At 39.1% G+C, this 17,222-nt stretch overlaps 1 protein-coding gene across 2 annotated transcripts in view; it reads left to right on the plus strand.

Annotated features, from left to right (window-relative positions):
* Positions 1–17,222, plus strand: part of LOC131043021 (lysM domain receptor-like kinase 3) — an 89,535-nt gene that overhangs the window by 47,377 nt on the left and 24,936 nt on the right. For both annotated transcript variants that reach the window (XM_057976377.2, XM_057976376.2), the window contains 2 exons: positions 14,003–14,108; positions 14,308–14,459. In XM_057976377.2, the coding sequence (XP_057832360.2) occupies positions 14,003–14,108; positions 14,308–14,459 (258 nt within the window). The remainder of the gene's footprint in view (positions 1–14,002; positions 14,109–14,307; positions 14,460–17,222) is intronic.

The raw sequence follows: 17,222 nt of genomic DNA on the forward strand, positions 1-17,222 counted from the left end.
GATAAGGGATCTCAATGTGTTTGGATCTATCATGAAATACAGGGTTCACAGAGAGTTTTATACAACTCTGATTGTCACAATGAATTATAGTAGGCTTCATTGGTTCTCCGAATAATCCCACAAGTAGCTTTCGTAGCCATACAACTTCTCGTGCAGCCATGGAGGCTACGATATATTCGGCCTCTATAGAGCTCTGAGCTACTGAAGACTGTTTCCTACTAATCCAAGATATCATGGTTGAACCCAAGCTGAAGCAACACCCTGAGGTGCTTTTCTTGTCAGTCACACTTCCAGCCCAATCTGAATCAGTGAACCCGTGAAGATTCAAGTCAATATTCTCATACTTGAGTCCATAGTTGAGAGTACCTTGAAGGTATCTCATTATATGTTTTACTGCCATAAGATGAATCTCCTTAGGTTCACACATGAATTGACTTAAGGCATTTACTGGATAACATATATCAGGTCTAGTATTGACCAGGTACATTAATGATCCAATCATTTGTCTATAGAGCATAGGATCTACCAATGGGGAATCTGTTGCTGCCTCCTTCAGTTTGTGAAGATTAGTTTCCATAGGAGAAGTCATGGGTTTGCAGTTCATCATACCAAATCCCTTCAATATGTCTAAGGTGTATTTTCCTTGATTAAGTATAATGCTGTTAGAGTTTTGCCAAACCTCTAATCCAAGGAAGTAATGTAGAAGACCTAAATCCTTCATATCAAACTACTTTTCAAGGTCTTTCTTACATTGACCAATAAGGTGATTTTTTCCTGTAATCAGAAGATTATCAACATATAAGATTAATATCAGCTTGTCACTTTTGACTTTCTTGAAGTAAAGATTTGGATCTGCATCATTCTTTAAGAATCCCAATCCCAACAAATAGCTATCAATTTTTTCATACCAGGCCTTGGGAGCCTGTTTTAGACCATATAGAGCTTTCTTTAATCTGCACATATGTGTCTCTGTATTGTGGATCTCAAACCCTTCTGGTTGTTCTAAGTAGACTTCCTCCTCAATTTCACCATTCAAGAAAGCAGTTTTCACATCCATTTGATGGACTTTCCAACCTTTGGCTGCTGCAATGGCCAGTACTGTTCTGACAGAGGTGTATCTAGCAACTGGAGCAAATGTCTCATCATAGTCTATTCCTTCTTTCTGAGAGAATCCCCGGGCAGCAAATCTAGCTTTATGTTTCTCTATGCTACCATCTGCAACATGTTTGATTTTGAATAGCCACTTGGATGAGACGACGTATTTCCCTTTTGGCCTAGGAACAATTTCCCATACATCATTGTTGAGGATGGATTTATATTCTTTTGACATGGCATCTCTCCAAACTTGATGTTTAAGAGCTTCTGGTACACTAGAAGGTTCTGATTTAGAGAGATCATTCATTAGGGCTACATAGCTAGTGAATCTTCGGGGCCTCTTACTTTCTCTAAAGGTCCCTGAAGGAGCTGCAAAATCCCTTGCATCTTCCATTGTTTTGTGAACCCACAGAGGTCTTTTCTTAGCGATTTCTTGGGGAGGAATTTGTTCTTCATTTTCTTCTGAGCACTCCCTCTAAATCTCAGGAGTGGAATCCTCTTCTATGTTTGAAGATGGAACATAGATTTTTGACTCAATAGAGTATTTGGCTCTTTTGAAGGCTATGTCCAAATATTACATCTCTACTAAGTTCAATATTGCTATGTCCAGGCACAAATATTTTGTAGGCTTTAGAGGTTTCACTCTATCCAACAAATATTCCTTTTCTTCCAGAGGGTTCTAGTTTTGTTCTTTTCTCTTTAGGTATATGAAAGTAGACAGGGCATCCAAATATCCTAAAGTGAGTGATATCAGGTTTTATACCTGTGAAGACTTCTTCAGGAGTTTTATCTTCAATGTGGGAGGGAGGGCATCTATTTTGTATGTATACAGTAGTGTTGGAGGCTTCTGCCCAAAGATGAGTTTCTAAGTTTTGATCAAGTAGCATGGCTTTGGCTGCCTCTACAATGGTTCTATTTTTCTTCTCAGCAACCTGTTGACGTGTATTTTGTACACAATCATACACAGAATAAAATACCCAAAGGCATCTTATCCTCTCTTGAGAAAAAGCCTCTAACTGCTGAAGATTCGCATAAAGGATCAGTTAGGATGACTCCAAGGTTCTGGTTAGTAGGGTCTCTACGTGTGGACAAGCTTCCAGCGTTATGATGTGATTTGCTGTTTCCTCCAAGGGGTCTTACGTATCCGAAAGTTCAAGATTTTACTAAACTAAAGAAGCTTTTCAAAAAAAATAACAAAAGGATAGGGTTTTGCAAGAAGTCTAATCTAGTCTAACCCTAAGAATGACTTAGTGTGAACAAGACTTGGCAAGATTCAACCAACTTCAATTTTGCCATAAGATAACAACTTAATTGAAATTGATGCGATCTTCTAAGGTAACGAAATGATTTTCAACACATCAAAGATCAAAGACACTACCACGAAGGTACATATCCAAGATACAATAATGATTGAAGGTTAAGTGATTCAAATATATCCAGTCGACCACGCAAGGCGTTCCTACAATCAGCAAGAAGCTAGTGGTATGGAAAGCGAATCCTACCAAAGATCAAGTCTCACACTATGTCCTTCAAATTAACACACTACTTTGATTGAGCATGATTCAAGTAAATTGAACAACCATGAAGATAACTAAAAAAGTTGCAACAAAACACCATAACTTCAATATTTCATTGATTTCCAAGTCATCATGTACAACAATTGCTTGAATTCCTTTCTTCAAACTCAATCCTGCTACAAAAATAAAATCGCTTCTAACTCTAATCTCTCTAATACAACAGGCTCTCTGATATCTAACTATTACATCTATTACTCTATTACAAATGAAATGAAAATGAGGGTATAAATAGCATCCTCAATTACAATGAAAGGTCCAGATTGAAAGTAGATCAACGGTCAAGATCATGACACCTAAACCCTAATTAGGGTTTGTTACAAATGGCCTCTTTTTTACTGAACAATATTAAATGCATAGCCAAATATTAAATTTGGCACAAAAAACCTAGGAGACATAAACCAATGACAAATAAGGTGCCATGTCATCTATAACAACCTTTCATCTAGAATCTTATTCCCTTTCCAATTCTCTTTTTTAGCATATGCAATGAATCTTGACACGATTCCTTCGATTTTTGCAATTGGAATCTCGGGAAGATTCTTCATACTCTCTTCCAAGTGGATGACCTAATCGAATGCATCTAGAAGAGCTGCGTCCCATGAGGATTCAAGTTCCTTTGTTCTTTCAATCAGGAGCATGGTGGCAAACATTTGATCATATTGCTCGTCTTTAACATTTGCGTCCTTGCAAAAGATGACCTTGATTCTATCCTCTAATTCCTGCATATCCACATCTGTCTCGACCTCGATCCTTCTGCCAAGAATGGTACGAAGTACCTCAAATACTCTGTCCTGGATCGGATTGATCACCTCCTCCACCTGGCTACATCTAGTACTGATGTCCTCAAAGAAAACACTCTTCATATGGAGTAAGGTTGACCACTGAAACAAACTGTGAGGTCCTCCATCTATGATCTTCTCTTGTGCTAAGACCTTCCTTGATGTGTGTCTTATTACTTTCAAGACAGGAATGACAACATCTTTGGTATGGGCAAATGCGGCTACTGTTATCATCAAATTGTGGATTATCTCAAGAACTTGGATAGCTTGATGAATAATCTTCATCATCCTTGTTACGAATTCTATGGCCACTGTATGAGATTTATCCATCCAAGTGCTCGTACGCTGGACCATATTCCTGAATCTTTCTGCCTCATTAATTGATTGAAGTGGAAGTGCTTGTACTGGTGATCTAGCTGGATCCTGACGTCCCAAAGGCTCATTGAGATGACTGAAATATGTCCTCCATGCACCGACCTCTCTCTCAAGCTTTCTATTCTTCTCCATTTCTTCTCTAAGCTTGTCTTTCAATGCCTCAAATGAATCGGTGGCATCATCCAACGTCTGCTCAGCTGTGGATGGTCCTAGCTCAAAAGTCTGTATATCATATTCCTCTGCTAGGATCTCACCTTCATATTTATCTACTGCCGGTGTAGCTATCTGCAGTTTTCTGGATCCAGTCTCATCTCGAATCATCTTGGACATCTTGGTAGCCTTCCTCTTCTCTGTTTCTTCGTGAGAACGTCCAACAAGGCTTTCCAAATCAATTGCATTATCTTCGTCTTCTATCACGATCACCTTGGTTAATCTTTCCTTCAACCAATCTGGGATAGCTGATCTTGTCTCTTGAACTTGAATTTCCTTATGTACTACTTCTTCTTCTCTGGGAGGAGATGTTATTTCGTTGCCTTCTCTATCTTCATCTAACGCATAATCTTGGAGAGATCCATCTGGTGACCCCTGCGGTGCCTGTCCTTCTTCCTGCCTATCATTCTGTACCATAGACTCCATAGATTCTTCCACTTGAAGTGTCCTTTTCTCTTGTCGAGAAGATGTGCCGGATGAACGATCTCGGTTGGCCTCTTGTTTCTTCTTGGAAGATTCTCTCTTTCCAGGTCTCTCTTTCCTCTTCGAGCCTCTTGGATGGAGATTGCCTTCACTGGCACATCGAAGGTTACCTTCACCTGAATTTCTAGGATTAGGATTGCCTTCACTCACACTAGCTCCTCCTTCGGCTGGCTTCTCTTCCAAAGTGAAAGTCATAGCTATGCCTTGTTCTCTCAACTTCTGATGCTGAACGTCAACCCATCTACGAGTACAAGACAAGACTGGTGCCATCAAAGTATCTAAATCCACGACCTCGGGCTCATTCCAATCCAACCTTATTGTTTTGCTTTCTCGATCATAGGATGACTGGATATGTCTGCCACTGTCCTAAGCTTGGTCGGCCACTCTGTAAATCCTGCATTTCCTGATGAAATCCAAAGGCAATCTACAATGCATTTTTCGTTTCACTTCAAGATCATCTAAGAGATTCATCATAAAATCTTCAATTTGGTACTCATGTTTAAACTTTCTGCCGACTGTCTCCTCTAAATGTCCATGTGGATCAAAGCTTTCTCTCAAAGCAAAAGATGAAAAAGAATACAAGGCTAACTCCTTCTCTACGTCATCCATGGCTAAAGCATTAGGACATACCTCAACTGAATTACCCAAAATGATAGGTACTGGAACTCCATTCTGATGTTTGTGCCTGAATGCCTTCGCATATGCTGCCAACTGTCTTGTTACTTCAAGTAACACAATTCTCTCTGTCGGATATCTTGGCAACATGTATGTAGGTAAAGGACATCCATGCACTCTAATATAAGTGAATTTCGGAAATTGAATAAACCAAGCACCGTACCTCTTCACCAATTCTTGTGCATCCTGAGATAATCTGTTGTGAATCCCACCTTGCAACGTCCTTGTGATGTTCATCGTGAAGGTATCATTAACTAACTTGTAGTTGCTTCCTGGCGGATGATGCAAATAGGCATAGGAATCACAAGCCCTGACCTCGCCGGGTCCTCTTCCAATCACTCCTCTGTGAGGTAGTCCTGCGTACTCAACACTTCTGATCAAGGCATAGATGACATATGAACTCATGTGGAAGGACTTGGTAGCCTTGAGTCTCCTCAACTGTACGTCCAAGCAATGGCTAATCATTCTAGCCCAATGAATTGTACCTTTCCCTTGAATGATCACCTGGATGAAGTAGAACATCCACTTCTCAAAGTAGAAGGCCTGAGGGGCTCCGGTGACTCGGTTGAGCATTGTAATCAAATCTCTGTACTCTTCCTGGAAATCGATCCTATGTGGTGTGTTCGGTACCTTGCTCAAGCGAGGACGACTCTTGAGTAACTAGTTCTTGTTAATAATGCTTAGGCAAGCATCTGGATCATCTTCGTACATTGACCTGGCTCCTTCTATACTCTTGTAGACCATATCTCTGTGCTCTGGAAGATGGAAAGCTTCACTTATAGCTTCCTCTGAAAGATAAGCTAAAGTGTTTCCCTCATTGGACACGATCGTTCTGGACTGAGGATCATAATGACGAGCACACTCGATCATCAACTCATGGCACTGAACAGCTGGAGGAAAGCCGGCCGCCTTAATGATGCCACTCTCGATTATTCTCCGGGCGACAGGTGATGGCTTGCCAATGTAGGGGACCTCTCGAAACTTCTTCGTGCTGAAGTTACCCAAGTTAGTATCTCCAATGTTGTTCCACTTCGACACGATCTTGGTCTCCACTTCTTCGGTCTTTTGATCTTCCTTCATGAGAGCTGAACGACTGGTGGATGCTCCCGCCTTCGGGGTCGCCATACCTACACAACATTTCATAATAAGTAACTAGATATTGCAATGCATAACATAGATTAGAGAATAAATTTTTAGGAAACTTCATGATAAGTCTTTGAGTTATCATTTCCTAAAAAAAAACGATTGAGCTAGGAATTCAAAATCCAAAATTTAAGCCATGACGATCAACATTTGAAAACAATAGAACCATATCGCCATACCTCACTAGAGAACTAACTCTAGAATGCAAAATGAATAAAATCGCCTAGGCAAAATTGACGTTAGGTGGCCTTCAACGTGATCTCTTCTTCAAATTAGGAAATTTGCCACCTTTGATATATCCTTGATGTGATCTTTAAAGCAACGTTCCTTTTATCAACTTCGCCCCCCTTCAAGTCTTTGACGTGATCTCAATGCATTTGACAATTTCGCACCCCCTTTGGATAGTAGTTCGCACCACCTTGCTTTGAAATAAGAGTTCGCACTTCTTCAAACACAATTCGCACTATTCTCTTTGTCTTCCTCAAATTGCATGTAAGAGATGAAAATGATAATGTGAAAATGAAGATTTTCACCCTCCCTTTATAGCGCTCATCTCATATACCACCTTAGGCCAACTTTTCTAAAAATAAGGCAATTAAAAACGATTTTTTAAATAAATAAGAAGGCCGACTTTTAATAACCCAAGCGCTACATTTAATTTTTTATTAATTAATAAATAATTATTAAATGCCATCGTTTTTTAATTAATAAATTCGATTTCTTTTACAAGGCAAAATAATAATTAATTAATATCTTGCGCAAATTTTAAATGCCATTTAATTGAATTTTCAAAAATTATCGATTTTTAGCATTTAAAATAAATTAAAAAAAATGTTTGTTTGAGCGCCAAAATTTGAAAATGAAATATACAAACCTCATCGCTCTGGTCCCTGACTGAGGGACAGGAGCGATCCATCATCTTGGTCTTGATTCTTGCATTTTTGACGTCCAAAGTCTTCATCTCCACATTGAATTTGCCATTTTCGCTAAGATCTTCGAACTTGAGTGTCTTGCTTGTGCGAATAAACGCATCTCATGACCATTATCGCCCTGGTCCCTTGGAGAGGGACAGGAGCGATCCTTATTCTTTTACGTGAGATTCTTCGTTCTTGATATCAATTCCTCGTTCATTATCCTCCAAACAACGTTTTGAACCTTTTGCAAGTTTGTTTTGTCATGATCTTTGAGGAATAACAAGTGACTTAGCAAATATCGCCCTGGTCCCTTGGAGAGGGACAGGAGCAATCCTAGTATTTTCTCCTTGACCTTGTATCTTCGATCTCCAATTTTTTATTGTGAAGGACAAACAATGCTATTCTTTCATTCCTTTCTCGTTTCACTTGAATTCTACAAGGCGTTTTTGATGTTTAGAAGAACATCGCCCTTGTCCCTTGGAGAGGGACAGGAGCGATCCATGTGTTTTCTCCATTTCAAGCTTAAATTGGTAACATCTTAACGTTCATCTCCTTTGTATCGCCTTCCAAATGATGTTTAAAACCTTGTGCAACTCGCTTTGACGTGGTCTTCAAAGGATAACGAATGTTCTAACCAATATCGCCCTGGTCCCTTGGAGAGGGACAAGAGCGATCCTTATGTCCTGGCTCAAATTTGCAAACTTTTGATCTTTGTTCTTGTTCATAGTCTTCCAAACGACGTCCTTGATCTTGCCTATCCTTGCCTTGTCTTGGTTTTGATGGAACATGAGTGTTTTAATGAAAATCGCTTTGGTCCTTGTCCAAAGGACAGGAGTGATATAATCTCTTTTGCTCAATTAATAACCTTTTGACGCTCAAAACCCTTGTATATCATCTTCAAAAGACACCTTAGACCTTGTATGACCTTGCAAAACATTGACTTAACGTGATTTTTGCATGAATTGGCCAATATATTCAATATCGCTCTGGTCCCTTCCTGAGGGACAGAAGCGAACTTCAACATTTTGAGCTTGTCCTTGTTTCGGCCAACTTGCAATTACTTTCATCTTGCAAAATAAAGTCCCTTGATCCTCCTTGGTCACTTGATGCGTGATAAACTTTAAAAATCTAAGCGTTTATAAGAATTTCGCTCTGGTCCCTTGGAGAGGGACAGGAGCGAATTTGGTGTCTTGGTGTAAATCCTTCAATGTTGACGACCTTTGATGCTTTGTGCTTGATGGACATGCTTCGAAACGCCTTTGCTACCTTGTTCTTCGTCTTGGAGTGTCTTAAATTTGGAGGAACGACAATATAATTATCATATCGCCCTGGTCCCTTGGAGAGGGACAGGAGTGATCTTGGTCCTATGGACTCCATCTCACATTATCATCTTCGAAAATTATCTTCAACGGATCCGTTGTATCTCCTTTCATTCATCCATGCCTTGGAAATCTTTCAAACTAGGCAAGAAAATCACCTAAGACAAAAATCGCTCTGGTCCCTTGGAGAGGGATAGGAGCGAACTTGGGCATTTGGGTCCCTTGTTGACGTTTGGTAATCTTCAATTTGTCTTCAATGGGTTCAATTCATCTCCTTTCTTGCCTTCAAACTTATAACTTGCTTGATTTTCGTCTGGATTTTGCCTTATGAAGAACTTCGCTTTGGTCCCTGGGAGAGGGACAGGAGCTACAAAGAATTTCGCCCTGGTCCCTGACTGAGGGACAGGAGCGATTTTGGCATTCTGGACCATTTTTCTTCATGTTTGCACTTCAAGTTATATTCATTTGATAAAACGCATCTCCTTGGACCTCCTCAAATCGTCAAGTCGTCAAAATCTTGCAAGGACAAAGCAATATTTGATTTGTAGCTCCGGTCCTTCACTGAGGGACAGGAGCGATTTTGCTCCCTGGGGCATTTCCGTGTTCGTGAAATTCTTCAATTTATATTCAACGGAAAGATCTCGCCTTTCTCTATCACTTGCAATTCGAAATTCATCTTGACTCTGCAGGGACAGTAAGATATTTGAAAACGAGCTCCGGTCCTTCATTGAGGGACAGGAGCGATTTTGCTTCTACAGGCCAAAATATCATGATTTTGCACATTTAATCACTTCACAAGGCGAAAACAAATCATTTCCCAATGCCCAGGATCAAAAATCAAAAAAGTCAAAATTTGGTCAAAATTATTCAATTGGACAAAAATCACATTTCATCTTCAACACTTAGACAAATTTAAGCTCTGCACTCAAAAATTCCAATTGAAAATAGACCACTCTGGCGAATTCATTTTATTCAAAATTGCATCCTACAAAAGGAAGCTCAAAAGCTCTCAAAACTGACTGGATTTTGGCCTGAAAAGACGGCAATTAAAACCCTAAGGCTTGACCCTAAATCCAGACAACTGACTGACTAACAAAACCCTAAAAAGCAAAACGAAAAGCGAGCGAAAAACGAGCAAAAAGAGGGGGTCCCCATTTTAAATGGGGCGATGTGTGAAATGGTCACAACACAACCCCATTTTGTTGGGGGTTGTAAGGGACAGTGAACTCTCTCTTAATCCCAGCATCTTTACAAAATTCTCTAAAAATGCCTGAGGTGTATTCCCTCCCATTATCAGTCCTTAAGGTTTTTATTCTCCTTCTGGAAGAATTTTCAGAGAGGGATTTGAATTCATTAAATCTCTTGAGAATCTCTTCAGATTCTTTACGTTTAAGAAAATAGATCCAGGTCTTCCTGGAGAAGTCATCAATGAATATTGCATAGTAAAGGCACCCCCCTAATGATGGTACAAACATTGGCCCACATAGGTCAGAGTGATCTAGCTCTAAAACATTGCTTGTTTTCCTAGAACTATTATGAAAGGAACTCTTAATATTTTTGCCTAGGGCACACCCCTTACATGTACCAGAATGGTATTGTTTTAACTTAGGCAAACCAATTACTAATTTTTCCATTGAACATAAAGCACGAAAGTTTAAATGACCTAATCTTCTATGCCAAATTTCATTTGAATCTGTAATCTCATGAATTAGGGATAGGTTAGATTCAGTACATACCTTGTATAAATAGCCTTTTCTATGCCCTAGGGTTGTAGCCTTCTTGATGGAAGAGTTTTGTGGCCATACTAGGACTTTACCATTCATGAATGTTATTCTGTACCCATCATCTTCAAGTGCAAATATGGAGATTAAGTTCCTCTTGATGCCAGGAACGAATAGGACTCCAGTGAGTTGAAGAGACATGCCTTTCTTCAGCTTAATGGTGCAGGTACCGACGCCTTTCACTGGATGTGCAGAGTCATTACCAATGGTTACTTCCTCATTGGTTTCTTCTACTGTAGAATCCAATAATTCTCTATAACCAGTGATGTGTCTTGAAGACCCATTGTCAATGATCCGGGTGTTAGTTTTATTCAGTGTTCCACGGGGACGCGTCCCCCCCTTTTTGGCCGCGTCTCCGAGACGGGGGGACGGGGACGTGACGTCCCCCACCGTCCCTCCACCGCCACCCAAGCGCCGCCGGAGACGGGGAGACGTCTCCGCGTCTCTTAAGGAGACATGGAGATGCCTCCACGTCTCCTTGGGAGACGTTTGGGTGTCTCCCTGTCCTTCGAGAGACGTGCAAACGTCTCTCAAGGGACGAGGAGACGCCCAAACGTCTCCTATCACCCCCACGTATATGGAATGTTTAAAATTAAAATTTATAAAAAAGTGACTTTTTAAGTTTTTTGGGGGTTAAGGGGTAACCCTAATTGGACGTGGGCCAATAGAAAAATAACACCCGACGCCTTTAGAAAATAATTAAAGTATTTTTGGCCTCGCGGGGCACTGCCCCTCAACTCCGCTCTGTATTTGCGCATTCCCCTTGACCCCAACTTGGGGGCGCTGCCCCCAAACCCCCGTTGAAAAATATAGGGGGAAACTACGCCGATAGAAGTAGGGAAAATCTAACCTCCGAGTCTGATTAGGCTCCATATAACAACACAACTTAGAAATCTTGGTATTTAGATTTATTATTTCAAATATCCTATAGTCTCATTTGAAATGTAATTCTTATACTGTAATACTGTCATACATCTTTTCAAAACTAGTTTTTCAAGTACTATATGTATAACTATATCAGCACCACCACCCTGCCACCCCCCCCCCCCCCCCCCCCCGCCTCCGTCCCCCCGCCATCCCCAAACTTAGGCCCTTCGTCCCTCTGTCCCGGAAACGCATCCCCGCGTCCCCCCGTCCCCAACGCCCGTGGAACACTGGTTTTATTGGATACTTGACTGGAGAGGGCAGAGTAGAATACATGCTTCTTGGAGTCATATTCTTCCCTTTTAACTTTTGCAAATGTAGCTTGTTGTTTGATTCTATCCGGACATCTTGCTGCATAGTGTCCATATTGATCACACCTAAAGCACTGAATGTGAGAGTTGTCTCTTTTAGATGACTTTTTCTCATGTCGGTTCTTTCTCCTCTTGAAATGTTTTTTCTTGTTTTTCTTGTTGGAGTTGGTATTTAGAACATGGAGATCTTCATCTATGTTCTTTTGTTTGATCCCCTTCTTATTTAGCCTTGACTCCTCTTGAAGACAGTTTGCTCTTAGCCTATCAAATTTCGGATATTTAGCTCTTGCACTAATGCCTTGGATGAATGTCTCTCATGTACTAGGCAACCTATCTAGAGCAATGAGCGTTAGCTCTTTGCTCTGAATCTCATATCCAAGCATTGCCAGTTCATCCCTTAGGGCTGATATCCGCATAAAGTATGCATTGATTGACTCCCCTTTGTTCATACTTTATATGATTTATTTCCCTTTTTAGAGCAAGGGTTCTACTTGCATTATTTATCTCAAATGCACTTTCGAGTGCTTTGAACATATGGTAGGCAGTTTCATGCTTTGTTATTTTTGGCATGATGTGATTTCTTACTCCATCGACTATGATCTTCATGGCCTTTTCATTTCCCTCGATCCATGTTGATTTGTCAGGTTCATCCTCTGGTTCTTTACATTCCATTTTTACGAATGATTCAACCTTATTTTCTTTTAGAATCATTTTAATTCTGAACTTCCATGCTGAGAAATTGTCGCCTCCTTCAAGTCTGTCCTCAAATCTGATAGCATTAGCCATGGGAAATATGATGTTTATATCTTCGGTTTGAACTTCTCAAATTTGAATGCCTCAGGTTCGATCAACCTGGCTCTAATACCATGTAAAGGATATTCAAATTTATGTTCAAGTCTAAAGTTATATAATCTTATTATTCTTTTACTGATATTTTCTGTTATTTCTTATGTCACAGGTTGCTGAAGATAACATTAATATTTTCTATGCTTCTACAACTTTTCATTGACATGTACATATAGGCAATGCCCACCGATCAAGGCATGCCTTGACCGGTCATGTCTTTTGACATGCCCGATCAAGACATGTCTTGATCGGTGCATATGCACCGCTTCACTTAAGCAATGTACCGATAACTATTGGTCACGTCACATTTAATATATTAAACCGATTGCTATCGGGACACGTTAGTTAGTATGTTCGACCGATTAGTAATTGGGTCACGTCAGGAATATAATCATCCGATAAATAAGATAATCATCAATCGATATAAATTGAGATTAAGATGATAACTGTTATAGTTATCATAATTCTGGTTTGTTCTTATTACAATTATAGTATGATCGATTATGCATATAAGACGATTATAACAAGTTCATTTATTTAATCATGAGGTCTACATTTAGATTTTAGTTATATCGATAAGGTATATGATTGAATGAGAGATAAATGAAGTCTCTCATTTAATCATTTATCTTACCGAAGCTACTAAGTTTCAACAATCATGATAATTGTGAGTGCTATTCCTCACAGTGTCATCCCATAATTGGTCTTGAATCTTGTACTTGTTATTGAAAATCCTATTGTTTCTTTCTAGCCAAAGCTTCCTAGTGATCATGTCATATGTGATGTCCCAAAATTTCTCAGAATCTCCAGGCCAAAATAAAAATTATAAGATTCCATTTGACCTTAAAGGATTTGACTAAAGGTCCACTATAGGTTAAATTTGGAAACAAAGCATATCTAATTATTGTTAACCATGGCACAATGGAAGAGGTGATTGATATTTTCCTCATTTGAGAAACAAAGTGGCAATCTACTAGGACCTTTGTAGCCTTTCCTTTTGAGATCCTCTTAAGTGAATATTTTACAATGGTAGGCAATCCAAAGAAAGAGTTTGCCTTTGGACTAAGCTTTGGATTGCCATATTCACTCTCATCTAAAAGGAGGCATTGTTTCAGCCATACGGGTGATAAGCTTATCATAATCAGATTCCATTGAGTGTTATCTTCTTACCCTCTATTCCATCCCAAAGAGTCCTCCTTCATACTCCAAATAAGCCTATAACTCATAAGGAACCTAGATACCTAGTTTTGGTATCTGTTGATTTTAAGATTACAAAAGATATAAAAAGTTGGTTTGAAGGGCTTAAATTCACAATATATAATTAAGATCATATCATGCACAGACATCTTTTTTCTTATCATTGCTTTCTGGATTATCCCAATCATTCTTTTGAAAAATAAAATTTGTCTTCAATTCGTTTACCATAATTGTTGCTGCAACCTATGTAATACTGAAATGAAACTTCTCTTGTATAATGTAAATGTCCTTAATGTTTTTAAAATATAAGACTACTCATACTCATTCTTGGCATGTGCATCCATTTTAAAACCTTAATATTTTTTTTTCGTAGGTTGAGCTCATAGGCTATTCTGCTGGAGGTGAACATTTATTCCTTGTATATGAATATGCTGAAAATGGTGCCCTAAGTGAATGTTTACACGATCCATCAAGCAAAGGTAGGGTTTATTTGCCCGTTTTTATTCAAATTCCTTTAAATACAAGTAATCCTGCAAAATCCTGGATAGAAAGATTTATATAATATATCTTTGTTGTTCTTCTTGACAGTTGTCTAGGTAATGTAGTGCATCTTACACAGTTTGTGCCCAAAGCTAATTTTGGTTCATACCATGTAACTTTCCATGCAATTTGCTGCAGGTCATAAGCCACTTTCGTGGACTGAAAGGGTGCAAATTGCCCTTGATGCAGCAAGAGGCCTTGAATATATTCATGAACATACAAAACCAATTTATGCTCACCGAGATGTCAAAACAAGCAACATTCTTCTTGATTCAGATTTGCGTGCAAAGGTGTAGTATCACTGTTCTATTCTTATTTTAACATGCACCACATGCAATGATAATAATTGATTGCCATTCATTCCTTGTCTCATGAAGATGTAAAACACAAGAATTATATAAACAGTTTACTTTCTCTTGATTTGGACCATAATACACAAGAATTATCTAAACCATTTACTTTTTCTTTATTAGGATGTAAATCAATGTATAAATAAGAATAATGAAAGTAGTGTTAAGGAAATTAACACTAATGCATTTTGTAAAATCTTGTTATGTTGGCTTCTTATATATATGCAAAGATAACTTAGATAAGGATTGTGAAAATATCTTGTATGACTTTGTACAATGGTAAAGTAGGTTGATATTCTTGTGGAGTCAACATTACCACATCAAAACCTCTTAGAGGTGTGTGTCTGATTTGTAGGTCCCCTTGTATAATGATTATCATTGACATACACAAGGGGAAATCATTAAAGTAATGATTTTCGATGTTATTTCTAGATTATATTCTAATAAAAAATGGCTATGGAAGGTCCAATCACTTAATAACATGAATGATATTCGGTTGATCCCATATTGAAATGTTGCAACTAGGAAATAGATTAGGGGTGAAAAGAGGTGGATTTTCTAACAGTTGCCATTCCTCTCCCATACTAACAAGTGCTTTAAGGTGCTTGAGTGTTTCATGGCTCTTCTTGCCTTGTGATTATTATCAATATGTACATGAGGGAAAAGTTATTAACTAATGACCACTCATGGATATTGGTCATCCGAGAGATGACTTAGAATATACATGGTTGAAAATTTCACAAGATTAAAATCTAATAAAAAAATATTTGTGGAAAGCTCCAAAAACAAATACTTAGTTTATATTTACCTATTGTTTAGTAGTATCTATCACATGAGATCGTACATCCTTAAAGAAATTTTTTTAAGCCATTCGATTCCCTAACATTGGCAAATGGCAATAACAATTTTCAGAATAAAATGTTTATATTTTGGTGAGATATTTAAGTACATGTGATAAAAATCCTCTCTAGTGATAACATCTCTTAGAGGCGCTTGTGTGCTTTGTGGGATCCCTTGCTTTTTTTTGATTACCAATATTCATGAGATAAATGTCAAAATAAATTTTTACAAATAGAAAATTGGTTATTGTAGATGACTTCACCAACAATGATTAAGAATCTCACATATACAAATACCTAAATGATGTTAGATTTGGAAGATCCAATTACTAAAAGGTGGATTGGTGTGATATAATTCCATACCAATAATAATTGTGAGATAAGGCCTATCAGGTATTGCATGCATCAAAATATTTTCCATTTTAGAAGTAGGACTTGGGATGAAAGATCAAGTTGATGTGTTAGTATCCTCCTCATTGATACTAATGTTACTGTTGTCATTTTATGACACCCTTGGTCCATCAGTGATAACCAATCAGAGATATGTTCCATGGACTAGTGCTGCCCCAGTTGATCAAGTGCCAAGTCAAGAAATCAAGAAAATGTCTAAGTGTTCTCTTGTCATGAGGCAGACTTCGTGCCTTCTCCCTTCACCCTTGCATCTTGCCTTCGTACCTTGGAGTCCATTGGTCCTTTCTCCTTCCCTTTTCCTTATAAATTTTGGATTTCGAGATTCGGGGAACCAGTCTACCCCTTCCCTTTTGGGAAGAGGTATCCTATCTCCCCAAATCCCAAAACCCGGACTTCCCTTCCTTTTTGGATTTCAAGATTCAGGGAACCAGTCTACCCCTTCCATTTTGGGAAGAGGCATCTTGTCTCCCCAAACCACGAAACTTGAACTTTCCTTCCTTTACGGATTTCGGGATTTAGGGAACTAGTCTACCCCTTCCCTTTTTAGGAAGAGGTATCCTGTCTCCTCGAACCCTGAAACCCAGACTTCCCTTCCTTTTTGGATTTCAGGATTCGGGGAACTAGTCTACCCCTTCCCTTTTTGAGAAGAGGTATCTTGTCTCCTCGAAACCTGAAATTCGGACTTCCCTTCCTTTTTGATTTCGAGACTCGGGGAACTAGTCGACCCCTTCCATTTTTAGGAAGAGGTATCCTGTCTCCTCAAACCCTAAAATCCGAAGTCCTCCTAACTTGTCCCTCTCATCCCTTCGGACTCCAGGGTTCCAGCCTCTTCTCCCTTTGCAGTTTCCTGAGGACCCAATGCTCGACCTTTGGTGACTACAACACTTCTAGATGGCGTGATCAACACTCAAGGCTCTTAATGCTCCATGAACTTCTGCAACTTGTCTACTTTCATTCATGGAGCTACATGGGCGCATTTAATGTTTTTTGTAGGATTTCCATCAAGTGGAGTCCAGGGCCATGCTTATTTATGCTTACTTGATGGCCTTCTTGTTAGGTCTACATGCTCTGACTTTGGAATGTTAGGCAATTCACCTTCTAGAAGTACTTTTCTTCTTGGGATTGCCTTGTTAGGGTATGGATGGGTTTTTTGCACCCATAACCATGTAAGATCCATGCACTTCCCTACTTTCCCAAATTGACATTCTCCTGTATGCCAGGGTCAGGGTTTTCCCTTCTTGACCATTGGTCTCTTCTCTGCAATCAATTTTCTATATATAGGCTGTTAAGCCTCATTGTAAAGGGTTCTCTCCCTGCTAGCTTGAACTACTTTATGCTCTTTCACTTAACATTGGCTTGAGAATGAATTGAAATTATTATTCTTGCCTCTCTTTGACTTATGCATGTTGTGTATGTTTTCTTACCTTCATGATAAGTGTGTTTTGTGGTTTTC

Source organism: Cryptomeria japonica, chromosome 6, assembly GCF_030272615.1.
Source record: "Cryptomeria japonica chromosome 6, Sugi_1.0, whole genome shotgun sequence".
In the NCBI taxonomy this organism is placed as follows: domain Eukaryota; kingdom Viridiplantae; phylum Streptophyta; class Pinopsida; order Cupressales; family Cupressaceae; genus Cryptomeria; species Cryptomeria japonica.